At 34.8% G+C, this 27,414-nt stretch overlaps 2 protein-coding genes across 3 annotated transcripts; one reads left to right on the top strand and one right to left on the bottom strand.

The window, feature by feature from the left end:
* Positions 1 to 1,631: 1,631 nt before the first annotated feature.
* On the top strand, positions 1,632 to 4,451 carry LOC137826636 (protein NLP2). Of its 2 annotated transcripts, none has more exons than XM_068632691.2 (4): positions 1,632 to 1,852; positions 1,938 to 2,564; positions 2,643 to 3,618; positions 3,747 to 4,451. In XM_068632691.2, exons 2-4 carry the CDS (start codon positions 1,944 to 1,946, stop codon positions 4,322 to 4,324), a joined length of 2,175 nt encoding a protein of 724 aa, XP_068488792.2. In that variant the 5' UTR covers positions 1,632 to 1,852; positions 1,938 to 1,943; the 3' UTR covers positions 4,325 to 4,451. The 2 variants fall into 2 exon arrangements, with proteins under 2 accessions (XP_068488792.2, XP_068488793.2); XM_068632692.2 differs by having other exon boundaries at positions 1,941 to 2,564.
* Positions 4,452 to 5,668: 1,217 nt separating this feature from the next.
* LOC137823310 (Patched family protein) lies at positions 5,669 to 26,989 on the bottom strand. The gene is made up of 39 exons (XM_068628392.2): positions 26,675 to 26,989; positions 26,531 to 26,586; positions 26,350 to 26,449; positions 26,153 to 26,264; positions 25,475 to 25,587; positions 24,020 to 24,170; positions 23,312 to 23,556; positions 22,930 to 23,121; positions 22,456 to 22,532; positions 22,272 to 22,389; positions 20,826 to 20,909; positions 19,410 to 19,505; positions 19,202 to 19,303; positions 18,939 to 19,007; positions 18,530 to 18,625; positions 18,350 to 18,457; positions 16,807 to 16,920; positions 16,577 to 16,663; positions 15,954 to 16,082; positions 14,477 to 14,675; positions 14,192 to 14,329; positions 12,790 to 12,833; positions 12,536 to 12,619; positions 12,369 to 12,437; positions 12,214 to 12,290; positions 11,870 to 11,939; positions 10,580 to 10,729; positions 10,269 to 10,334; positions 10,002 to 10,146; positions 9,834 to 9,898; positions 9,676 to 9,741; positions 8,463 to 8,556; positions 7,878 to 7,914; positions 7,722 to 7,779; positions 7,495 to 7,605; positions 7,167 to 7,234; positions 6,750 to 6,816; positions 6,602 to 6,670; positions 5,669 to 6,010 (listed from the first exon to the last, which is right to left on the bottom strand). The coding sequence occupies exons 1-39, from the start codon at positions 26,708 to 26,710 to the stop codon at positions 5,906 to 5,908; spliced, it is 3,867 nt and encodes a 1,288-aa protein (XP_068484493.2). The 5' UTR covers positions 26,711 to 26,989; the 3' UTR covers positions 5,669 to 5,905.
* Positions 26,990 to 27,414: the final 425 nt, after the last annotated feature.

Raw genomic sequence — 27,414 nt, forward strand, 5'->3', positions numbered from 1 at the left:
ATTAGTTAATTGGGAGTTGTGAGTGGAGCAGGGAAAGACAGAAACTTTAGGGATTGAATGACGTGTCAATATTATATTGGATGACGATTTTCCACTTTGAAATATTTTCTTATTTTCCTTTCTGAATTTACTATCTATCACTCAACACTACTATTCACACTTTTTCCTCCATCAATATCAAACATCAATCATTATGATTATTATTAAATACTCTAATCAACTTCGACTAATATAAGGTTAGGCTTTCTGTTCCCTTTTAAAAGTAAAATCACTTCAACCTCACTTTTCTCCTAAATTATGATACACTTCAATTTTTTAATTAACATATAAATTAATTATTTTTCTTTATGTTTAGTCAGAAAAAAATGTTAATTAGATAAAAAGGAATCCATAGTGTTGTGTATTTTATTATCCAAAATGAAGAGGCGGCTGAATTTGTTTTAAATATAATTAAAATAAAAATAAAAATTTACTGTAATGTAGGGTAGGCTCACTCTTCTAGAGTGTTCCATAATTTAATTTTGTTTAATATTTTTTTATTCTCTTTATCTATGTCACTATTTTGATATTATTTATTTAATTGGTTAGAAATTGAAAGAAGATTCCTTCGCCGACCTATTTGTTAAAAGGGATTTGTTTCGTTCAATCACTAATTACTAATTACTGTGCATGCGTAAGCCCATTAACCATCATCCACCTCAACACAAAGTACACTTCGTTAAGGAATTAATTATTTTAATAATTCATTACCACTCTTATTATTTTAAAAAATCAAATCAAATCACTTTATTTTATTTTATTTTATTGTCAGAGACCACAATTCACTTTCTTTCTAATATAAAATCCAATCTTCAAACACACAACATACTCCTTTTATTTTTTTTTTATTTTTTTTTTCGAATTCTGAAATTTAAAGTGGACCAAGTGCTATCCATCAACAATTACCTTGTTTCTTGTATTCATACAATGGGAATAATTAGGGGAAAGAAGGCATCGATAATGAAAATGATAATTTATGATTAGTGAGAAATTAAAAGAATAAAAAAAGTATAATGCAGTCCATTTCATGACAGATGTGAGAATAAAAATGCTTCTTCGTATACCAATTTATGTATTATTTTGGAAGAAATGTATGAATAAATGATGTGTGTAAAGGGTGATTAATGTTATAAACAAAAGTAATTAATGATTAATGTTGACTTGTGATGTGGAAATGCGAAATCCATTAACCTATAGGAGTAAAAATTTCTGAAAAGGTAATAATCATGAATAAGTATTTAAAACTTATGAGAATTATAAAATGAATATGTTATATTTGTGATGTTAATTAAGCAATGAAACAGAGAAGAATGTTTTTGTTTTTTTAAAAAAAAGAGTGTATAGTATATATGAAACATGGTGCCATGTATTATAGTTTGCTATGGAATTGCCACGTGGCGCAGAGCGAGGAAGTGAGGGTTATGATCTCCCACTATTATGCAGCCGCTTCTTCTTCTGCATATTTATATTCTTATTTATTATCTCAAAATAATATGTATAAATATTATTATTTATTGCTCCTACATAATTAATTAATAATTTTTTTACTAAAGTTTTCCAATAAATAAACACCGGCGGCCACCGTGAGAGGCACCAGAGAGAGTAACCTCACTTTCCGCATTTGCTTATTCTGCTCCTCCTGGGTCCCACTCCAAAACTATAATTTTTCCTTTTCTGTTCATTCTCTCTCTCTATATATATATGCATGTTGAGTTGTGTTGAGTTGAATCAGGTACTCATTTTGTGAAGCAATTTCATTCAATTTCTTCATCTTACTCTCTATAATCTTGGATCCGGAGAAAGCTTTATCTGGGTAAGTGAGTCAGTGCCCATGCTTATTTTTCTCTCTCTCGCTGCTTTAATTGCTTACTTGTTATATGTAATGTGAAATCATATAGAAGAGCATGGAATATGGTGGTGGGTTTGGGAGCTTGTGGGAGTGTGGTTCAGCGTGGGAAGAAGATTCGATCGAGGAGGTGCTGGTGGAAGGTTGCTGGGTGGAGGCGAGTGGAGTTGGGAGTTGCGAGGGTGAGTACATGGGAAGTTCAGAAGCGGAGATGGAGATGGAGGTCATGAGGAAGAGATGGTGGATTGGACCCGAGGCTAATTCCTCCGTGAAAGAGAGACTGGTGGTGGCTGTGGGCTATATCAGGGAATGCACGAAGAACTCCAACGTGGTGATTCAGGTGTGGGTTCCCTTACGGAGTGGGCTTGTGGGTGGGCCTGGGAATAACCTCAGAAGAAATCATCCAGATGAGTGGGTTTCAGTTGAGATGAACATGAACATGAACATGAACATGAACATGAACAGCGCAAGGGACGTAAGCCTTCGGTTCTACAGAAGCCATGAGTACCCTCGTGTTCCTTATTATGTGGACGTACCTGGTTCTTTAGCCCTCCCTGTGTTGGAAAGAGGCACCCACACATGCCTTGGTGTCATCCTCATTCTAATGCCTCCCTGTGACACCATCAACTATTGCCCCCAAGTTCTTAACAATAGTCTTCTCTGCAATTCTTCTTTCCAGGTACCTACTTCTTAACAATAATCTTAACAATATTTTTCTGGCATACCATAGCATGTTTAGTGAGAATTATTGGAACAGGTGTTCGAGGAGGTGTACGAAGCAGCAGTGAATGAGATGGCGGAGGTGATGAAGTGTGTGTGCAGGGCGCAGAATGTGGCATTGGCTCTCACATGGGCTCCTTGTTGCATCCAACAGGGAGGGAAGTGTGGCTATGGCCATTCCACCGAGACTCACTTCTCAACGGTGGAGAGAGCGTGTTTTGTGGGGGAAGCCCAAGCACTTCCCTTCAAGGAAGCATGCTCTCAGCATCACCTCTTGCGTGGACAGGGAATCGTAGGCACAGCCTTCACAACCTCCAAGCCCTGCTTCGCCGTCGACATAGCCGCCTTCAGCAGAGCCCAATATCCTCTGGCGCACCACGCCAACATCTTTGGCCTCCATGCAGCCGTCGCCATTCCTCTAAGGACCCTCTACGCCGACTTCGTCGTCGAGTTCTTCCTTCCCAAGGACTGCCATGACAGGGAACACCAAAACCATTTCCTCAACTCCATATCCCTGCTCCTTCAGCAGTCTTGTCGGAACTTGCATGTTGTCATGGGGGATGAGTTCACGTTGCCGCCGCCGCCGCCGCCACCGCCGCAGCAATATCTTAGTAATAAAGAGGAAATGGTTGTGAGTGAGAAATTGGAATCCCAGTGGCAGGCAGAAGCGTGCGGGTCGTGGATTGCGCACATGATGGAGGCCCAGGCTCAGGAACAGAAGGGGAAAGGAGTGTGCGTGTCGTTGGAATACCTGGAAGAGGCGAAAGAGGAGTTCAAAGTGACAGGCAAGTGCAGGTGGGAGAGTGGCGGCGGTGGTGCTTACGAGGCAGCAGATTTACACGAGCAGCAGGTGTTTGGCGATGAATCTCAGACTCAAACTCAGAGTTTTGGTGGGCGGCGTGGCAGAAAGTCCGGGGAGAAGAGGCGTACGAAGGCGGAGAAGACGATCAGTCTGCCAGTTCTGAGACAGTACTTCGCCGGAAGCCTGAAAGATGCGGCAAAGAGCATCGGAGGTGAGATATTATATAGATATTTCATAGTATGGCTTAAAATCCACTTCTATCATCATGAATCAATTACTTTCTTCTTCTTCTCTTGAATTATTACTGAATGCATGCATGCATGCACAATCTACATGCAGTGTGTCCCACAACTCTGAAAAGGATATGCAGACAGCACGGGATCACGAGGTGGCCTTCGAGGAAGATAAAGAAGGTAGGGCACTCTTTGAAGAAGCTTCAGCTTGTGATCGATTCAGTGCAGGGTGCCGAGGGTGCCATTAAGATCGGTTCCTTCTACAACAGTTTTCCAGAGTTGAGCTCTGCCACCTCTCACTCATCCATTCCCAACAACTCCTCCTCCTTCTACGGCCATTCTCCACCCTCCTCCTCCTCTCCTTCCACCGCCCCTCCTCAACACCAACACTTCTCCCAAACAAGTTGCACGGCTGCACCTCTGAGGGTGAAGGCTAGTTTTGGGGATGAAAAGATCCGTTTCAGCCTGCAACCCAAGTGGGGGTTCAGAGAATTGGAGGTTGAGATTGGAAGGCGTTTCAATGTGAAGGATTTGGGGAAGGTGGTGGTGAAGTATTTGGATGATGAAGGAGAGTGGGTTGTTTTAGCCTGCGATGGTGATCTGGAGGAATGCAAAGACTTGCACACAACCTATGAGAGCCGCACCATTAGACTTGCCCTATTTCAACCTTCTTCTTCTCCTTAACCTTCTTTCTACCTTCTTCTTACCATACAACCATTTTATTTATTGTTTACATCTCCTTTCTTCCTTCAAATGCTAACATTTGGATCAACAATCTCTTCCTTCTGAATAAATTTTAAGTTCTCTCCAACATTTTCTGCTATCTCCAAAATTTTCTCAGCTACTTACTGCTAACATAGCTAATAACATGTCACCATTATGCATCCATCAGGTTTAATATATGTTACTATTTGATGTTATTTATTGAAAATTACAAAATTTTGTGAATATCAAACACCATTGTTTACTTTTCAATAAATTTTAACTACTGATAAAAGGTGGATCTTTTCTTTTAGAATACAGCATGTCATAGATTTACGACAAGTAGTGCTCAACTAATTGAGTTAGATTCCCTTAAATGGTAATCTTTATTTGACCTGCCAAATATAATAGTCTGTAATTTCGTAGAAATATACCAAAAAAGCATTATTAAAAATGAAGTGATTGGTAGAAAAATTAACATATTATTATACTCAAATTCGTTCGAAGTACTATAATCAAAGGTATATATATGTTTGTAAGAAAAAAAAAGGATAGCTTAATAAGGTAACACTTTTGTTTCAACAGAAGTCAACTTGTAGACTTGCAAGTGTGAAGAATAGCTTTGATTGGGAGAATCAAGTAATTGATGAAAAAAAAATACATAGATTGTAAAGTTGGGAGAGCCTACATATGTCTTTCCTATTTAATTTATAAGCTTAGTTTCCTATAATTAACTCAAAATTAATTAAATAGTTAAAGAGTTAAAAAAAGATAGCAATTAGTACTTAACGTACTTGTGCAAGTTTGCAAGATTACATAATTTAAGAAAATGTTAGGGAGTGTATTTTCAATATATTTTAACCAATGATAACAAGTTTGCAATTTCAAATGTTTTAATAATAATAATAATTAAAACTCCATGTCCTGTATTTTTTTAATATTTGGATGAAAAATAATTTAATATATGTATTGGTCAAGTGAAACATTAGGATGAACAATTTTTTTGAGACTAAAATCAAATTTTAAAAGTTAGAGAGACCAAACTTATAATTTATTTTAAATATTTAAAAAATATATCAATATATCTTGTTTAATTTTGTATTTAATTTATTTAATTTTATATTTAAAATTTATATTTAACTCCCTTTTATACTCTTTTTTTTATCAGCAGTAACTCCCTTTATACTTTTAAACGTGATTCTCTAGAATTTCTAATAATGAAAATCTTTCATTGAAAATTGATGTTAGGGTTATTATCAGAATCGTTGTGGGTATTATGGTAAGTTAGATACCCTAACATTATCGTTGCATAGCACTTTTTCTCAATTTATAAACGGATGTTTGCTTCAAATATCAGCAAATGTTCTCGGAATTATATACACACTATAGTAACTGTGATGATCAAACCTACCAATCATCAGAAATTAGCAGATGTTTCTCCGTGAACATGTTCAGATATATAAGCAATGAGCTTTTTCAATCTAAGTCAAAAGAAAAGATGCTATTAATCCTTATCAGGATAATTTTACTGTTCATTCAATATGTGATAAGCGTAGTTAAAATCTAATTAGAGGCTCTGTTCTGATGAAGCTCATAAGGCACGTCGTCTTCTAACTGCTCCTTAATGACTGTATATCTCAACGGAGGACCAAACAAGCTCAATAACACCTGAAAAGAAAGGCCAGGAAACGTGAGATGTGTCCTAATTAGTTACTGTGCATAAGTTACTCATTTAATCTTATACTTAAAAATTGTCTTAATTTTTATATATACTATTTTTAATCTTTATAAATTTAGACAGTAGGAACTAAAAGATATTAAAAAGGTATGTACATACAGAGACTAGAAAAATTAAAATTATACGTGTAAGGATTAAAATGAATATTTTTAAGTATAAAGATCTAAAAGAAGAATGTATATAATTATAAGAACAGAATGTATGATTAATCTTTGTGCATATATATTTTTTGGGTACAGAAAGGTTTAGGGGGAAGTTAGGCTATCCTAAGGTCAAAACATACCACAAGCCTCAGCAAGGGCTTACAGTGGTGGTGAGTGCTAGCAAGTAGGAATTGAACCAAAGCCGTAAAGGTAAAGTGCATCACTAATCCAAGTGGTGATTGTATGGATTAATGATTAAGCCACTTGAAAGTCAAGTGTGACCAATAAAACTCAAAAATGGAAACGGAGTAAAATCTATTTCATGACGTCAAGAAAAGCTAGTCATTTGTAGAGTAACACCAAACACCACAGACTTACTGGTAGAAACACAAGACCATGCAAGAAGCCAATGATAACCAAGGCCAGGTACATCTGGAAGTAATACACCTGCAAAGGCCCAAAAACTACTTTTAACATTTATTGATCAGACAATCAAGTATTGGAGCCAAGGGCAATATGCACATACCACAAAAAGTTCAGATGTAGAGAAGCAAAGGACTATAACTCCGACTAATTTTGTAAGTGTGATTCCACTGCCAAACAAAGATAAATAATATAGAAAGAAAAGTGTCAAACAAAATAATAGTGCAGACACGTTAATAATTCAACCATCATCCAAATAATTTTTGTAATTCAGTAATGAGGGCATATCAGCTCAGATTTGTCGTCAATTGTTATCATCCCAACAAATTTTTACCATACAGTCATACATGAATGGTTAATAGATCCATATATGATTTGTAGTAATTTGTTGTTCTCAAAGTACCAAACAACAGCAGTTCTTACTAGTTATTTTTGCTATATACGCAGAGAGCTACACTCGGTACAAGGCTACAAATATTACAATCCATGGCATTTCCAAATGCAACAATATTTAGTCAACCTGAATACAGAAGCCCCCACGGTACACAATGCTGTCTTTGCTCGTTGGCTCCTATCCCCCAAGCTTACCTGTGAAAACATGTATACAAGATCAGAGAATGTGCATAATCACCAATAGAGTTGGTTCAATTGCATAAAGTCTCTGAATTAATCAAACGATCAATGTTCCCCTAGTGCCAAAGCAGGTTGAATTTCACATGCTTTAGTATTCCCCATAACATCTTGTCCGTAACGAACAGGAAGTAGACAGATATCATTGTTTCCTTGAAAAGGCAATCATACCCTACAGGGAAGACCTGTCAATTTATAGAACAGAGGATCATACTAACCGTAAAGGCATGGACTATATGCACACAAAATTCCACAGCAATCCCTAGTGACATAACAAGGTTTACAACAGACACCGCATTGAGTTGGATACCCAAAATTGCCATTACACCCTGCAGGAGTCACAAAGGTCGTTTGTTTCACTCTGTAACTAAGGAATTAAAAAGGATATGAAAAGGAAAGCAAATGAAAGATGAAACAAAATTTGCAGCTGTAAGATAAATGATACCATGAGGTCCAAAATTATCATGACAAGAACAAGTAATACGATTGCTGAACTCCACAAGCTGCATTGAATAGAAAACACAGAAAAGAAATACCTATAGCTGTAATGGAGAGAATATATTTATAGTTTTAACTGTAAATATGCAAGACTTAAGTATACCTGGATGTGATGACCAGACAAACAACAAAAATAGCACCTGCGATATCACCTTAAGTTATTCAATGAATTTGATTAAGGAAAGATAGACTTGATATGATACATTTTCACACAAGTAATAATTGAAGAATCTATGTCAAGGACAAAGGGCAAACGAAACGTGGACAAAATGGGTAGGTAGACGTGAATAAGATTTTTACTTTCCAATTTTGGTCCAATCAGAAATGCTAAGAGGACAGAAAATATGTATTACCCATGGATATGTAGTTTAAATCCCAATACTAAACATAAACAGCAACAGACGATGCTCTATATCCTTTCAAGAGACAGAAATAAAGTGGTTTGACATTGTTAAGATGACAAAAACTACTTCACAAAAAACGATATACATAGAACTTAGAAGTTTGAAGCCAAGAACACGAGTATAAGCCTTCTCAATAAAGGCTAAAATTTCAACATATAAAGTGAAAAGTACATATGAAGGAAAAATGAAGGATCAAAACAGACCGTCCAGCTTACACAAGGTTGACACATGAGTATGTCATTCTGCGTGCATATGCATTATTTAATTGGTTTTGGAATACCAACCTAGTGCTATGGTAATGTTGATCAAAGATAACTTCCATATATCCAGGTATTGTTCAAAGAAGATATAAAACACTGAGTACGGAAAAATATCCATCTGCATGAGATAAACTTAGTCAACAAGTGGAGATCGTTAAAAGAATCCACAAAACGGTCCATAAAGATGAGCAAATGGAAATTATATCTATAATCATATGAACTTCTATTTTGTTATAAACTTAATATAACCAAAAATACATACTAAGAAAAAGTGATGAGTTAACAATACCAACAAACATGGTACTTAAAGGTCAAGAGAAAAAAGGACAACATTTCCATGTAAAATATTAGATTGGTAAAAGACAGAAATAATAATAATAATAACAACAACAAAAACAATAACAATAATAACACTAAATCAGTCCCTTTTAGCATTAATATAATTTACCCTTCTCATCCCATTCAACTATAATAATGTTCATTATTATTGAAAACTCAAAATAGTCAAGTCTTCTATTACAAAATTATCTATGATTGTTAGCCTTTATCATCATTAAATTATTGGTCATTAGTGTCAATTTTTAGTTGAATATTCTTACGAGTATTAAAATAAAGGAAAAGAAAAATAGGATAAATCCTTGCGTATATTGAACACGTAGGGTTATGTTTATATAGAAAAAGAAACATACAAAAAATATGGGCTAAGCCCATTACATAGATAGAAATATCTAACAATAAGAATATGATTAAATATTGTTTTTAGTCCTTACAAATATGTAATTTTTTATTTTAGTTGATACAAATATGTTAATTTTTTATTTTATTCTCCACAGATACATCACATTTTTATTTTATTTTGACATCATATGTTTATGTGACACTTTTGTTGACTAACGTCAGCATCACTAATTTGGTCATTTTGTTGATGTGACAGGTGATGACATCATCATGACTTCATGATGATGTCATCCCCGTCAGGTTTAACCAAGGAATTTAACTTCAGAAACCAAAAGCAAAAAATAAAAAAGAAAGAGGGATCAAATCAAACAAAAAGAGAAAGAATTAAGTCATAATAGTTATAGAGTCAATCATAGCAAAAGGCTCATAAATGCAGTTCTAAAAAAAATAAAAATTACAAGGAGAATAAAGTATGTGAAGACCATATTACAAACAATTCTTAGATCCTGAATGCAAAAACAGCTCAGGTAAAAATGCACAATGCCATTGAATCTCAAACCTTTAAAGAAGTAGAAATTCTTGACGAAAAATCCCTTGCAGCTTGTATTGCATTAACATAGTCACCCTAACAAGATTTTGATTAGATCAAACAGAGAAATGTGTGAAAATTTTTGCCAAAGCCTGGAAAATAAGATCATCACTTATCACTCTGCTTACTTGTGAATTAAGTGGGGTGTGATAAGTTCGGAACTCAGAAGCTTGGATGACACCACTCTCATAACCTGCAAGCTCAGTTATAAGCAAAATCTGTACATCAGATTTTAAGAATATTAGCAAATACAAAGGGAACAGAATAAAAGGTGGGGAGTGAGTATTTTTTTAAACCATTCAGATCTACACTGTTCGTGTAAGCTCCATGACCACCCTTTGCACAATCAGCTGATGGAAGTGCATCAAGAAACCAGGGAAGCTTCTCTCTGAACTGTGCCGTAGATGGACGATCATTAACCAAATCCGAGTGGAGGAAACACTAGGAATCAACCACAGCGGTCAGTTGTTTTACCAATTCAACCTTTTTGTTTATATTTGCAATTTTTGGGCAAGTAGTATCCTATGTAATAAACAAAAAACTTAGGGAGAAAAGTATATTACTGTTGTACAGTCTTGGCACACTCCACCGAACCCACATGGTCCTTCATCTGGTAAACAGCAAGGTGGCTGAAAAATACAGATACTTACTATTACAAATGAAAAGATACACAAAGATACATCAAGGAATATTTAATTAGATTAATCATATAAACAATTGATTTAGAAACAAAAACAAGGCCGAAGAAAAAATGAAACCAGAATATCACAACATATACATGTTGCATGAATATAAGTTCAAAACATGTAGGAGAAAAGAGAAGTTGAGCACGCTGCATGCAATTTTATCCAACAACATACAAAGAACCACATACCTGATCATCAGGTGGACAATAAGAGCCATTTGTGAATTTTCGACAGCAGCTAAAAGCTTCAGGTGACATCCATACAAGGAAATCATCAAGCCATGACGCAGCTGGTTTGGCTATGTAGCTTGATTTTGGCACTAATGAAGCTCTAGATATCTGCAATGTTATAGAACCAAATGTTCATATATGCAAACATAAAAATGTAGAATACATTACAAGGGTAGTTACGTACAAATTCTACAATTACAAACTAAAAGTCTATATATAGGAGTAGTAATCCTCCTTTGTTATAAGCTGAATGTAACCACTTCCTTTCAAATCTTTTACATTTATCAACTAGGTATTAGACTCTTGATCCAAAGGGGCCCAGAAACTACTGCCATCAGACAACAGTGCTGTTGCTGAAATATGTTTCCAGTGGATTTTTACAGCAAATATCCCCTCAGAAAACCAGGCAATGCTGATGCCCCGGAAACCAAAGTTCCAGCTGTCAAATCTGCCATTCCACCTCATGTACAACCAGTGGCTACACATTTCAATTGTGTGCACACCACATACTGCTGCCACCACAGAACAGGTCCCTGGACACTTTTTGTTATGTCTCTGGGGGTTGATTTGTCCTAAACTTCCTCTTTTACAGCTATTACAAATGCAGATCTGTTTCAATTTTTTCCCCACCATGTTTGAGAAAAAACCATTTCTCTTCAGTCTCATGACAACCCCAAAAATAGTGTTGCAAACCTCACCTGTAAGCCGGTTTTATGAGATTGAGTTAGGCTTAAAGTCTACTTCTTAATATGTGAGTTTATGCTTAACTTAACCTCATAAAACTGATTTGCAAGGTGAAAATTACACATCATTCATATATTATAATTCGGCCTTATTCCTAGTTGATGTGAGATCTTCAACACACCCTCGAGAAATAAATATCTCAAGCATGAGATTAGATATTTATGAGTAGTCTAACAAGATCCCGATAATGGTGGCATAATAGCATCCAAAGAACTTGACTATGATGTGCTCTGAAAGACTTTGATACCATCTCAAATATTAGGGTAGAATAGGAAATTTTGTTTTGCAAAATGAATTCAACCCAAGTACAACTGAATTGCATCACATTCTTATATTTCCAGATCTAAGTAATTGACTAACTATCAGTTATATAGATCTGAGTAACAAGTATCTGACTAATTGTCAGTTGGTTAAATATGAATAAGCTAATCTACTCGACAAGAAGGTACAATAACAAGGAGTAAAATCATACTGCAATACTTATGAACATGACCATTGAATTACCTCGTTTAAAAGAGAATTTGAATCACAGTGGCTAATGGAACATAACTGGTTTGTGTGTTTGGATTCCAAACTGCACAAGAGACTCACAGGAAATCAGTTCAAAAGTTCAAATAATACACTCAATCGTACATCTGTATGAGATTTTTGACGTGCCAGTACAGTGGAGGAAAATAATAATATACATAATTTTCTTCCCACTAATTCTATGTCCTATTTTATTCAACTGCATCTTGCATGCTTAATACATCATTTCAGTTTGTAAATAATACAAACTTAGTTGTCTTATTAAAAGACAATTAGATAATAAAGAGACAAGTACACTTAGAACAATAAAATTAATAAACCTGTAGTTGTAATCCTTTACAACAAAATATAATGGTGGTCCAACTCTAAGGTACTCAGATATGTTACTGAAATAACCCTGAAAAGACAAAAGAAAGAACGTGAGACTGGACAGTACAGAATGGAACATGAGAAAGAAACAAATAGAAAATTAAACCTGAAGATAGGAATCTCGTGGAAGAGCAATCTGTTGCTCAAGACCAGGTTCAATCCTAGTGCATAATGCCTGTCAAAATAAAATGAAAAAAAAAACACAAATAGAATGACAGTTCTCAAAAGGGTCTTACTGAAAGTTAATATTTTCTCATTTCCCTGGAAACTTACAATGCTTGCTAAGGTAAATCCAACAAAGATGGCGATGACCAAGATTTTAACTACCCGTAGTCCAAGAAATGGTGCATGAACCTCCTACATTCACACAATGATAGAAGATTTAATTTTAATCAGTAAAGTGACAGGTAGGTGATAAGTATCAAAATACCTAGGAAACAACAAAATTGAATTCTAAAACAAGGGAAATAAGATGAATTTTATTTAAGTTTACACATAATCAGCCCATGAACTAAATATAAGTTTACCTTCATATACTGCGTCAGTAATCCATCTTTTTCCTGCCTGTTGCCTACACTTGATTAGATAGATTAGAACCATATAAGCAAGGAAAGAAAAAAAAGTCTAACATGCAAACTACCAACAGAAGCTGAAAATAACTCATGATTATTCTCAAATAGAACTATAAGATATATAAACAATTATCGAGATCAATTTAAAGGTAAAATTTTAATCCACAAGGTAAAAGCTTATATCCTTGACATGTTTGATGTTTCATTATGAGGGTCTTTCAAATTGAAGCATTGACAAAGGACATAACAATCATGCCTTGTTCCAAAATTAAATCTCACCTAGACTAAACAAACAACAAAGGATCAAATTTGTAAGCACTACAGGAAGCCTTTGATATCATGTCAAAGACCACTTGATCCTATAAGTTTATGGCTTAACCTATTAGTATTTTATACATTAGCAAGTGTGATTTATAGGTTGTTAAGAAGTGGACTTTAAGCCTAACTCAACCCCATAAAACCGGCTCATAGGGTTGAGGTTTGCACCCACTTATATACAATGAAAGACTCTAATCTCTAGTCGATGTGGGATCTCCTACACACCCCCCTCACGCCGAGACTGCCAACTCGTGCGTGGGACTATATATTTTGGGTGGTCCGATAGCGGCCCGATAGCGGGTGGCACGATAGACCCAACACAAACACTCGCTAGGATAGGCTCGAAATGGCTCTTATACCATGTTAAGAAGTGGACTTTAAGCCTAACTCAAACCCATAAAACCGGCTCATAGGGTTGAGGTTTGCACCCACTTATATACAATGAAAAGCTCTAATCTCTAGTCGATGTAGGATCTCCAACAGGTCTAAATAAAACCCTCATGCAAAATAGCTTTGAGCTTAAAGAGCAGACAAAGAAAAAGGACCCATCATAGATGCATAAAAAGTGTTAAACTCTAAGGAAGAGAGAAACATTGAGTTGAAACCATGAGTTTCTAAGTCAGCACAAATGTTTTATTTATATCAAGAGAAAGGAACCAATACAATAAATAAAGGAGATTTGGTATTCTCTAATAACAAGCATATGATACAGGAATAAATAAAAAAGTTCCAAATAATTTATACATATATAATTTAGATATTTATGATTATATAGAATCAGCTCTTTATTTCTATAATTATAACAATATTTCTGATTATATAGGATCTACATTTATTTATATAATTTTAACTACATCAGATCTCCTCCTTTCTTTTATAATTATAACAAAAAAGATAGTAACGTAAATGATCAAAGTATTGACAACATGATCATAAAGGCTATACCATTTTGAAAACCAACCATACCCAAGAGCCTAAATTGTAAGATGCAAGCTTAGCAGTAAACCAAAGTATTTCTGCCTTAACTTTATGCATGTACCTTCATTCTCGGAGGACCGATTCAACTTTATGCATGGAAAACAGTCAATTCTGTTGTCCTTAGCTCTCACAAAGTCTAATGTAACCAAAGCTACAAAAGCAGTAATCTGTAGAAGGAAGTCCAGTAGAACCGCCAAAGCTATAGAAAAGAAAAGTCAGCAGAAATCACTAACATTACCAAAACCTAAAGTATTTTTTCAACTGCTTTACTTATGTATGGGTGAAAATTTCCAGTTCAGTTTTCTGTTAGTCCAAAATAAAAGGTGAGAAGAGAAAATTCTTTAACCTGCAATCATGGAGAAAACACGGCATGCTGGCATAGAAACAAATGATCCTACAGCAAATGCCAAAATCTCTGATACGCTGGCTAGCGTTATTGAAGGTCCAACTTCACCCATTGCATTGCTTATTTTTTCTTCAACTGATAAATTTGAGGGTTGTCTCTTCACAGCATCTACGATTATACACATGTTATCAACACCAACCTGAACAAAAAATGAAAATCCAAAAGAAGTAAAATCTCACAAAACTTGCAGAAAAGAAAGCAAGAAGGTGACAAAAGTTAATAAAACATTCATTTAGTTAATGACCCAAATTTAGAGGAAGGATTCTGAATTAGCTTAAGAAAATAGTAGTCAGCATATATGATATTTGTATACATTCAAAGCATAAATAGTAAATACAACTATTTTTCAAGACAATAACAATGAATTCAAGCTATTTCCTATGACACTATTGCTTGAAGGATGCATGAACCAAATATAACAACTTAATGTTTACTTTGTAACACTCTAATACTTATAATTATAATTACAGTAACATTACCTACTCTCTCTAAAGTTGTTGCATAGGAGTCATGCAACAAGCTGTTTCCATACATAACTAATTCAAGGACCTCAAAGAATGTTGGTGAAAATGTTAAAAGTAGCTCACTAAAACAGGAATAATTATGTCATGTTATTAGATTTATGATATCTAGACAACAGATTATTTCATTGGATGAGAGAGATTACAAAAGCCACCTCACTTGAAATCCTCAATCTGCAATATATAGCCTTACATAGGTCTATCTAACTACCGTAACATAACATAACATAACTACAATTAGTAAAGCTAACTAAGGAAAACCTAACAAATTGTAACTAATTGAGAGTTGGCTACGCAGTTCCTAGTTAGTTACAAAGTTCCTAACTGAAAGAAAAACAGTAGGCAGGTAATGTATACTCCAATGCATGTAACTTAGGTACATGTATCGACCAAGAGTTTGGCATTGTTAAGAATGGAAGGCGAAGAGTCTGCCAAGACAAAAAAAAAAGCCAAGATCTTATACATTCTTGATACGATATTGAATATACTGACAAAAAAGATGAGAAGAAGAAATTGTCATATTGTATTATTGTACTACTGAATACTCAAAGATTGCAAAAGATGCTAAACTTTCTGTGTACAAAGAGAATTATAAACATCCTAACCAAACACTATAGCCATGAGGTGACAGATGTTTCATTTATAAATGTCATGATGACAGCTATAACTTCCTAACCGAGAATAACAGTCAACTAACAAAATGAAAAATAAAGAAATTGGCATCTGCATATATTCTCTTACAAGCATGGGTACTATCAAATTGATTTTGGTACCCCCAACTTCATGTGAGTTTGGAGGCAACCAAACAGGCACTTCATGTCTCCTGCACTTAATCATTGAATGTGCATAATACTACAAAAAATAAACTTGATAATGATAAAAACATAAAGACTTACTGCTAAAACCAGAAAAGGTATAACTTCCATTATGATTAGTGTTGATTTTACTCCAATAGCACTGAAGAATCCAACTGATCCAAGGACAGAAAGCATAACAAGCAAAACCCCCAAAAGACCAAGCAATACCTGAAAAACATAAAGTTGAAGAATGGGAAGTATAAAATAATCAGAGTTTGAAGACGCTGCTAACATTTGAAAAAGTTAAAATGAATATCTAGCACGTTTCAACATGAGAAAAAAAGAGTATAAAAAGGGTTAATTACTTTTATAGTCCCTATAATTCTGCAAATTTTACCTATGAATCTCTATACCTAAACTTCATTCGTTAGTCCCTTATGGAATGTAGATTTATGACTACCTCAACCTTACAAAACAAACTAATAATATTTGTCATTTTAACACTTCAGCTCTCACGTCACACTTAATAGACTACACTTCATCTCCAGTGTGTAGTTTAGATGCTGGGAATCCCAATGAGAATTAGCCGAGAATATTTATATCAAGAAGTACAATTTAGCACATATTGGCACTTATTAATATGCACAAACAATTCAATATCAGAACATATACTTGATGCAGTCATGCAAAAAAGACAATTGCAAGCTTCAAGAAAAATATACCTTAGATGAGAGGAAGAAAGAAGATGGATGACGAGGTGTATCTCCCAAGGTCACCGATATATAAGCAAACATCACAATATAGCTCACCTAACAATATGTTGGAGAAGAAATTTATTGAATGTTCCAATAAAGCATGTCTTTATAAAGCCACAATCAAACTAAGAAAATCATTAGCTTACACATGACACAATCATGTTTTTACATTCAGGAGAGAAACAAAAATTTCTTACTAGTATTGTTATGACATCTGCAGTACTTTCTCTCTTTAGTTCTTCCTCAATTGAACTTTCCGTTGAAAATGACAAGGTAAGATTACTAGTTTGCACCATTGGCAGCAATTCCTCCTTCCAGATGTAAATTGGATCAAAAAATGTGTATGGATCAGTAAAAAGAAGAAAAGATAAATGTGCTATATTACGCAACATGGAAAAGCACATTCGCTCAAAATATGCAAAACCACTCATGCACTTTCCTTATTTCAAAAGTTGACAATGGATGGATCAACATTATCTTCATAGCAATATATTGCCTACAATCCAAAGTAAGCTCAATCTATTTATTCACTTTTAAGACAATATTGATCTCTGGTAAAATCTTATTTAGGTTTTGAAAAACTTCCTTAGAGCAATATTTATTGGGATTGTTGGGATTATAATATACAACTTGTATTAATGCTAACTAGCAAGGTGAAAGTTGACAATCAAGTTATAAACAATGACAATCGAACACGTAGCCTATGCTTTTGGACCTATTCTCCTAAAAAGCTAAATAAATTGAGTTTTCAAAGAATTTATTTAGGAAAATAAATAATTGAGCATTCTAATATGTTTTGTGAGTGTTTCCTTAGAGTCAGGTAAATAAATTAAAGAATTTTGCCTAAGCAAGGCTTACTACTCCTTTAGACAAGGGAAAACATAGATTTGCTAAAAGAAGGCTGCTTAAGCTAGGCCAACTACTCATTTATTCTAGCAACTCTTAAGCTAGGCCAATTGCTTGCTTATGCTATTAGCTCACTTAAGTTATACAAATTACTTGCTTAAACTAGAAAGTCAAAAGAGGCAACATCTTATTATCCAAAAGACTCGATTCAGGGAGAGATATAGAGTAGGGTCCAAAAAAAATTCTCTATAAATATCCCAGCAAACATGTGTTGACAGAAGTTTGGTGTGTGGAGAAAGATCTAAACTCTTGGAGCCAAAGCTGAAAAACATTTCTCAAGGTTTTCTGTGGGAAGAATGAAGAGATAAATAGGGTCATTTTTCTGGGATGATAGATAGTCATGCTGATGAGGGACAATTCTTCAAAAATATTCAGTTATTTCTATTTCCTAATAAACTAATTACACATGCTCTCAAGCATTTTATCAGCCTTTGATTAAGCACAGTAGATATTAGTCACAACAGCACAAAACTCCAGGATCTTTATCATCCTAAGGTTACTTCTTGGGAGAGTCACACTAATCCGGTACCTCGTTTGCCGGGAACAGTTTACCTATCAAAATTGTTAAGAGATTATTTTTGGTAATTTGATCCTTAGCTTAAAATAAGTGGCCAAAAATCTCCTCAACAAAATGTCCATTTTTCCTCAGTTAATTATAAGGACTGTCTTTTTAAGTGAAATATACCACCAAAGACAACCAAATTTCTTTCAATAATCAAAAGCACAACTGCAACATAAGGCATACACAAGAATTATATGTAAAATAAAGATTCTGTGCATATAAGCTATACACAAGAATTAATAACTGCAATGTATATATTTTAGTAGTCATACCTTGGCTAATTGGATGAAAGCTTTTTCCCAAGCTATTGCCTTCCCATTCTCATCTCCAACTTTCATAATTGCATTATTGACAGGGTACGTGATAACAAATGCAGAAGCCTAGAATAGGATAATCAGCATAGCAGAAAGTAATGCATAAAAAGGCATCTATGCAAAATCCAAGATTCTCACTTCAGAATAATTGTTTCCAGAAAACCCTCCCAAGGCAGTAGTTGGCTCAAGAGGAGCCTTAAATGCACTAAAGCATGTTTCTGTAGAAGTGTAATGCTGAAAACGACAAAATCATATAATTAGAGCCCACATATATCACATAGAGACAAACAACCCTTTCAAGTCTAATTATACACATGCGAGGAGGATATGTTTCGTACAACCTATGAAAATAAATTGAGATGGCAGGCAATCCATCCATACAAACACAAGCACTTTAGCTTGAATTAGTATATCTATTGGAATTTACTGCTTTTTAAAACATTAATCCTTTTGCTTTAAAATTCTTGTCTGCTAAATAAGTAAACTGCTTTAAATTAAACTCTTCTGAAAAACAAGGGTAACTCATAATCAGATTCTAGAAGTTTACCTCAAAACAGTACTCAGCATGTTCAACACCTCCATAGTTGTCATAATTGTCAGGGTCCATTTGAAAATACTAATAGAATAAAAATAATGACAAAAAGGCAAATCAAATTAAGGATTAAGAAAAGAATAGTAAATTGAAATAGAACTGAATAGAAAAAGCCAGTTGGTTGTACAACTTACAGACAATAGAAGCCAATTAATTATTATTTGCAATACACAATTCAAAAGTACAACAAAAATAGTTTGGAAAGTAGTGGGTTAGACCTGCAAAATGCTTTGAGTGGCACAATCTTCGCCTAAAGGCTTCAAGCAAATGTCACTCAGAGATACTAACAAACCAGAATAATTTGCACGAATTCCATCAACCTGTTGGAATATTGAAACATAAAAGTATTTTTTTAATAAAAATGTTCCACTGAGCATACAGTGGCTAAATTTCAATTCTAGCAAGTGAAAAGAACTGAAACTACACCTTTTCCTGTATTTCGAAAAGCAATTGAATATTTTCTTCTGTTATAATACTTGGAGGCTTGCCATGCTTAGATTCTGGAATTGTTGCTATTATGAGCTGAAATGTACACATTATAAAATATCATTTACTTCAAACTGAATAATAGTAGGAAATAAGAAGGAAACATAACAATAAATTTAAGAGGAAACTATGGTTGACTTCATATTCTCTGCCAAGTAGTATGTTTGGATAGACAGGGAAAACTTTCTTTGAAATTGAAACACACTGAACAGAATGAGAACCCAAAATGTCGTGCATTTGTCTAGGTTGTCCACCTTATCTTGTGAATGGTGTCAATTAGGCAAACATAATCGTAGTCCTTTTCTAAAGAGTATCTCCAACGTAGCTTTGTCTCTTTTTAATTTGCCTTACTCTCATATTTGGGAACCAAGTCATATTAAGTCTACTTTTAAGATTTCAATATTTTGTAACTTTTATTGATTATTCTTGATGTACTTGCTTGTTCTTAATGAAAAATCACTCTAAATTGTTTTCTATTTTCAATCTTTTTACACAGAAATTAAAAATCAATTTGGTGTTTTTATTCAAACATTTCATAATGACAATGTTTGTGAGTATCTTTCTCATTCTTGTCAGACTTTTATCTCTTCACACAATGTTCTTCATCAGACCTCCCGCACATATGCGCCTCAACACAATGGGGTTGTTAAGTGCAAGAATAGACATCTTAATGAAATAAATTGAGCCTTTTCACTTCATGGCCAAGTTCCTCAACAATTTTGGGGTAATGTTATTCTCACCGCGTGCTATCTCATCAATCGCCATCCTCGATTTTAGATAACCAAGTCCCTCATTCTATTTTATTTCCTCTTCAACCTCTCCACCCATTACCCTGTCAAGTCTTCAAGTTTACATGTTCTATCCATATTCTTGCTCCTTGGCTTGATAACTTGTTTGCTCAGTCTCACAAATGTGTCTTTTTATGTTTCTCTTACTCTCAAAAGGGTATAAGTGTTTCTCACCTTCCCTTCATCGATATGAAATCTCAGCTAATGTTACTATTAAGAAGTGAACTTTAAGCCTAATTCAATTTATAAAACTAGTTTATAAGATGAGGTTTGCACCCACTTATATACTATAAAATATCCTTATCTCTAGTCGATATGAGATCTCCAACACACCCCTCTCACGCCGAGACCTACCAACCCGTGCATTGAACTACATATTTATGGGTGGTCCAATAGCAACCTGATAGCAGGTGGTCTAATAAGTCCAACAAAATCTCGCTAGGATAGAATCTAGCTGACTATGATACCCCTTCTTAATATGCTAGTACAAAAGTACTAATATAGATAACATGCACTGAATTACAAGACCAAATAGAAAAAGTAAAACAAACTATAAGAAAACTGAAACCTGTTCAATTCTGTAGAATGGAGCAAGTTGATTATCAAAAAAATCTTTCTCTTCAGCTGCCTTACTCCCAGGACCAACCCATAACTGCAACACAAAGAAGAAAGCAAAGCCAATACTCTTCAAGTTCAAGAAGAAAATAAGTATTACGAGTATATATACTCATTTGAAACTCATTATTAGTATGACCTCTTTTGAAACCTACTACCATTATTTAGTGACTCTAGATTAAGTACTAGAAAATATTTTAAATTATGATGAGGGAGGATTAAAGAAAACCTATTCTCAAAGTGGCAGTGAGGGCAAGTAACTCATTGAGAGAATAAATGTCCTTCATCAAGTAAAAGAACAAGAAAAACAAGCACAAAATTTCAATAAAAAATCACAAATTCTTAAAAGTTCAAGAATTAAAGCCCAGATATTCCAAAAAGTGCAAGCAGAAAGAAAGGTTGTTTACATCACATCAACCCCTGGATGGTTTTTTTTTTTGTTTAGAGCACTTTTTGGTTGTACTACAATCCCTCATGAAAATATTTTCCATCACATTATTTATCAGTAAAGATTCATTGTGCTAATAAACTTGTCTCTTTAGGTTTACTTGATGATAGGGTGGTGTTTGTTTGGTATATTAGTTTGCCTCCCAGCATTTCTTTAGACTTCTTTCATAACAGGTTTACACTCCCCCCATGTTTCGCTTTGTATAGTTTTTGGGAGTTTCTTGTTTTTCAGCATAGGTTTTGGCCTAGTCCCCCTATGTTTTATGTTATCTTTCATGTGATGGCATATGATAGTTGGAACCTCATGTGTCAGTCTAGCTAAGATAACAGGTTTCATTATGATGCCTAACATGAGTTTTAAACAAAAAATACTATGTGCAGTGTAAAACAATTTTAATTTACTTAGCTGTTATGAAAATGTACTTAATGAAACAAACCAGAAACCAGAACTCAACCATTAGAAGAAAAGACGAGCATTATTTCTGATATAGAAGGATTACAGCAGAAAGATGATTCTATTGCTTCCGAACAGTGCTCCTACAGAGAACTACTTCTTCTCTATATTCATTCCAATCATAACTAATTTCCTCCAAAATTATCCCACTCTCATTCTCTTTACCTATTTGGTAACTACCTACCCATCTTTCATTTCTCTCTCTGCCACCTATCCATCCCCTCCAATTTCCCTTCTATTCCTCCTAGTGTAGACTCTCCAAATTTTAGGCCTATGCAAATTGCTGGACTATCTGCCCAATACAACCCAAAAAATGGATTCAGGCTTAACATTTTTTCCAACAGTTCATCCAAACATGTTTAAGGGGAGATTAGAAAAGATCAAACCCAAATATTATTTTTCAGGCAGGGAATAGATAAAGAATTTTTGCATATAAAAGTTACAGAAGCAAATCCAAAATAGCAAACTGTGCAGATGCTACAGCTGAAAATATGGTACCTTCTCAGGCCGGGTCTCCACCTCAAAACGAAGCAGACCCAAACAAAGCAAAACAACAATTGCCAATGAGGAACAAAGCACAATTGTGGGATTTCTAGCAGCCCATCTTCCATATGTCCTGGATGCAAAACAAAAGAAAGTTTATGGGATTATAAACCTAACAATAACAACTAGAACCACTGACCTGTAAAAGCTAGATAGCCATCCTTGAACAAAAGAAAATTGCACCACATTCTGCCCTTGAGGATCTAGCTGTTGCACCTTTTATTTGTAAAGACAAAATCAACAATATCCCAATGAGTAATGAGTAAAACTGCTCATTATAGATGTGCAATAAATCTTTTAACTCTTCACACATTATGAAGTAGAACTGGAAGAGGTAAACTGAGAAACAATATTTAAAAAATTAAATTAGGTCTCACAGGTAAACCAAGAAAAAAAAAACTTCGCTCGTTATCTATGTTTCAATTTAAACCCAATAAGGTCTTGCATGAATAGATATGTAGATTGTTAAGGTATAAAAATCATTCATTTCACTTCAACTAACAACTAGTTTTTGGACAGTTGGTTTCCACAATAATAATAACAACAACAATTGAAATATTCATTCTGAATTCCAAAACAGATGGGCTGATACCAAACAAGCTTTTGCACATACCTCTACAGGATGATTTCCATCCTTTTGGAGGTCAGCAAGACTACTCCCTTCACCAACCATATCATTCAACAGTGGTTCCACACTAGATTCAGGTCTCCTCCTTCCTCTACTCCCCTGCTGCAATGCCCACCCAAACAACACGAAGACCAATACAATGTACAAGATGGCCAATGAAAAATCCACACACCTAACCTGTAGTATCATTATACAAAAACCAGTTTCATGACACGCATCAAAGAGGAATGACAGCTTTTTCAGTAGACAACTAAATGTTGCACTAGATCAGTGACACATTAATTTTTAGAATAAAAGGCAGAATTTATTCAGTCATAAAGCAAATGAAAGTTAATCATAAAAAAGGATATGTCTCTACTGTTTCAACCTTTAAAGACCAAATTCTAATGGCGCAGGGATCTTTGCTCGGTGGAGAAGGTTCAGGAGCCGAGCAAACAGATGATGAAGGACAATCACCACAAGAGCAACCAAGTGAAGTATCATTACACGAATATACAGATGCATTCATAAGTTTCATTGGAGATGGATCAAGAGTGGCTGTCTTAAAAAGTATAGAATAAGGAGAACCAGGAAGTCCAGGAGGAACTTTCTGACCAAGAAATTCAAACCACTCTGGCAATGATAATCAGACACAAAACACATTAGCAGAAAAAGAGAAAATATAATACATTCAGAATTGAGATAAAGGGAAAGGGAAATATTCAATGATAAGCAAAACAATGTATCAGAAGCAGCAACTAAGTACCAAAATATGAATAAGAAAATATGTCCATATCTACATAGGAGGATCTTTTGTGTATTTTTTCATGGCTAAACCTGTACAACTGCGGTCTACCTCAGTACTACAGACATGACAAAAGTAAGTCCACTATATAGGAGGATTATTTGCTAACATTAACTTAATCTCCCAATTTTCCCATTTATTGATGTGCAAAACTAAATATCCACTCCCAAATAAAGACCCGTGCACAGTGAACTTATGAATACAAGATGGGGGAATTGTTCTAATTAAGATGGTACATAACAGAGTTCATAAATTTCATACAATAAATTCCCCCATATTATAATGGATCACCTTTAAAATTGCTAGCTCCAGCCCCAACAAAATCTATGGCCCTTGTATTCATTGTCCCAAACTTTACATCCTTGCACGACTCATATAGACCTTCTCCAAAAGTTTCAGTTACATAAAAATCAATGCCATCCACAGTCATATTACCATTAACCTGAAATGAACACAAGATGATTGATATCAGTTTATATAGTTTAGAGTGTAATTATAAGACTAAACCACATGAAAAAAAAAAGTGATTTTTCTAATACTTTATAATATATACAAGAAGATATAGTAATCCTGAATTCTGAATATGACGCTGTTAGAGCACAAATCCATAGCAAGGAAAGACTTCCCTCCCTTTTGTAAGTCTTCTATATTATCCGAGGTGAGGACACTCATCGAATGATCATGATAAATCATTCCACTAAAGGAGCTGCCACGTTCTTTGGAAAGGCTTCCAAACTGGGATCTCAAACCCTGGGAATATAAAACTCAACTCAAAAGGGAAGGAGGATCGTTGTTGCTCTCATTGTAAGAAATTTGGTCACACCAAGGAGACTTGCTTCATGTTACATGGAAAGGAGAAGACTCTCATTCATCTGGCAGAACTAAAAGGCCAATTGTACAGGAAGATTTATCAGGTAACTTCCGATCCTGAAAATTTTGGCAGACTCCTTCATCCTCTTCAATTGAAGAAGGAATGTTTGCTCTACGTGTTGAAGTTGAACGTCTAAAGGCTCTCATGGAGTCTATTATTAGTAAACCATCTTCTAGTACTTGCTCTCTAACCATGACTAGTAAGAACCCCAATTCCTCTTTTAATGTTTCTAAAACTTCATGTAAGGACTCTTGGGTTCTAGACTGTTGTATGTGAACAAATTAATTTGGTTGGATGGAATTATTAATAAAGCATGTTCATAAAAATTTTGTTTCTCTGTTCTAAAAATATAGATAACAAAAGTCTTAACCCATTCGGTGAGGTCTGCTAAATGGATCACACAATGCTGGTCAGTTTGATTAAAGTCCAAATCTTCACAGATATTATTAACCATTAGATCCCTTCTTCTTAATGACTTCCTCCAATGTCTTTAGCCTCCCCTCTCCTCCTTATAATAGGCTAAAAACCATGCAATCCACTCTCCTCTAATATTTCCAATGGTCTTCTTCATAATGCCTAAACCCTTTGTTTCGCACTAAAAGACAAAAATGTTGTACCTTATGCAAACAAGAAAATTACTTTGGCTAAGTAAAAAGAAGGAAATTCACACTAGCAATACAATGGCAAATTATTACTATATTCACAAGTCATACACCTTGTACACACTTAAAGACCAACACAACCATGAAAGTGCACAAGTCAACATACTAGTCATTTATAAAACATTCTCGTAACCATAAAAGTGCCATCCAAAAACATTAAATGTCAAGAAAACAGTGTTACGGAAAAACAAGTTTGGAAAGGAAATGCCTGACCTCAGAAATAGAAGTCACATTGATGAATAAACTCTGATTGGGAGAGCAAGAAAGTTCACAAAAAAGATTTAGAAAATTCCTCAAGCATGATGGACAGCCCACTAGAATTGGCACTGCCTGCAAGATAGAATACATTTCTGTTACTTCATAACGCACACAAATAAACAAAATACATATAAGGAAAGGTTGCTTGGTGAATATGTCATGTCAGTGAGATGATTAATGAGAGTAGTAAGAGAATATTCACAAAATAATTAGCATAAGCTGTACATATCCTCCCTTGTCTCCTCTTTATTACCCCTGCATATTAAATAAGTATTTGGGATACCCCGGACAAAGAATAAATAAATGAAGTACTTTATCATATATGGAAAGAGCAGTTTCCAACATAAACAGGTTATATCACAACCTCATATTTAACCAAGAGCAAGCTAATGCAACCGGCCACATTCAAAATCACTAAGCCCATGCATCTCTTGTATTTCACATTTAATCAAGACAAAATGGAAAGAGCAGTTTCCAACATAAACAGGTTATACCACAACCTCATATTTAACCAAGAGCAAGCTAATGCAACTGTCCACATTAAAAATCACTAAGCACATGCATCTCTTGTATTTCACATTTAATCAAGACAACCACATAGAACCAGAGACTTCAATAATAGAGAAAGAGAACTTGCCTGCTGAACCTGCACTCGTAGCGTGTCAAACTGATCCGCCGTACAGCAAACATTTCCAGTAATGGAGGGACACAGACTTTGAATTTTGGCAGATAATAGCTCGTCAGGCTGAAGTTAGAAACCAAAGCAGCAGAAAGCGGTTATGGTGGAGCTGGTGCGGCATTAAGTAGTAAATAAGAGATGAATGACTTACCTTAACCGAAGGGGAACCATAGGGACAATTAAGAGCCTTCCCATCACTGCGTTGCGCGCATATACCATACATTGCGCAGTATTCTTCAGAATGCTTAGCCCTAACAGAAATGAAATTATTATTACAAATCAGTAGCTCGGAAAGCGTGAATGATCATCTCCAATGGTAGATTTAGCCGTACCTGTACGTTTCATGCTGTGAAGCAGCTGAGAGCGAAGGCGAAGAGAGCAGGAACACCTACGTAGTTATGGCAGCGTAGTCCAAGCTCAAGTCAACGAAGCGATCGAAGAGAGAGATAAAGAGAGAGAGAGGAATGAATACTTGCCTGTAACAGAAAAGCAACGGAAAAGATGAAATCCATATTCTGGTTGAGTGGAGATTGCAGAGAAACGCAACGCACGCAGATGAATATCACACGAGGATCCTGCTGCTACTGAGTACTCGCTCACGGTACACGAGAATTGTGTGACTTCATTCCTTAGTGCCTTCTTTCTTGCCTCTTCCTCCAAACGGAACCTACAAGGCCAGTTATTCTATGTGGGCCCTGTTTTTCCACCAATATTTTTCTCTGGTTTTCTTTTTTTTTTCCGCCTCGTGGTATCGTGTGTGGGATCTGTTGTGTGTGACAAAATTATGAAATGAATTACAAATCATATATTTAAATATTATTTAAAAGTAAATTAGCACTGAACTCAATATATAAAAAGTTTAAATTGTTTCATTTTATTTTATAATTAATTATAAATCCAAAAGCACTTTTTCTATGTTGTGAGAAACAAAAACATCCCGAATTTTTTTTTAACAAAAATATATCAAATTTTCCTAAAATCCAAAATCAATGTTTAAATGTGTAACGTAACTAAACACAGTGTATTAATATCTTCTTCTCTCTTTACATTCTTTGCTTCTCTTTCCTTCTTTAATTAATTAGGTAATATTTTGATTAGAGTAAATTTTAGTCAATGAGTTTAAGTGTTATCTCTAACCCAATATCAATTCTATTTATAGGAATTTGGCTCTTACATCTCAATTGGATAATCTAAAATACTATAAAATAGCTTCAAG

Source organism: Phaseolus vulgaris, chromosome 8, assembly GCF_051622355.1.
Source record: "Phaseolus vulgaris cultivar YP4 chromosome 8, ASM5162235v1, whole genome shotgun sequence".
Lineage (NCBI taxonomy): Eukaryota > Viridiplantae > Streptophyta > Magnoliopsida > Fabales > Fabaceae > Phaseolus > Phaseolus vulgaris.

Excerpts from the sequence above, each read along its gene's own strand:
- LOC137826636 (XM_068632691.2), top strand. The coding sequence starts at position 1,944 with ATGGAATATGGTGGTGGGTTTGGGAGCTTGTGGGAGTGTGGTTCAGCG. Across the intron at positions 2,565-2,642 it reads TCTGCAATTCTTCTTTCCAG|GTGTTCGAGGAGGTGTACGA; the intron begins GTACCTACTTCT and ends TTATTGGAACAG. Across the intron at positions 3,619-3,746 it reads TGCGGCAAAGAGCATCGGAG|TGTGTCCCACAACTCTGAAA; the intron begins GTGAGATATTAT and ends ATCTACATGCAG.
- LOC137823310 (XM_068628392.2), bottom strand. The coding sequence starts at position 26,710 with ATGGATTTCATCTTTTCCGTTGCTTTTCTGTTACAG. Across the intron at positions 22,390-22,455 it reads TGGCTATCTAGCTTTTACAG|GACATATGGAAGATGGGCTG; the intron begins GTCAGTGGTTCT and ends TTTTGCATCCAG. Across the intron at positions 9,899-10,001 it reads GAACAGTGTAGATCTGAATG|GTTATGAGAGTGGTGTCATC; the intron begins GTTTAAAAAAAT and ends CTGAGCTTGCAG.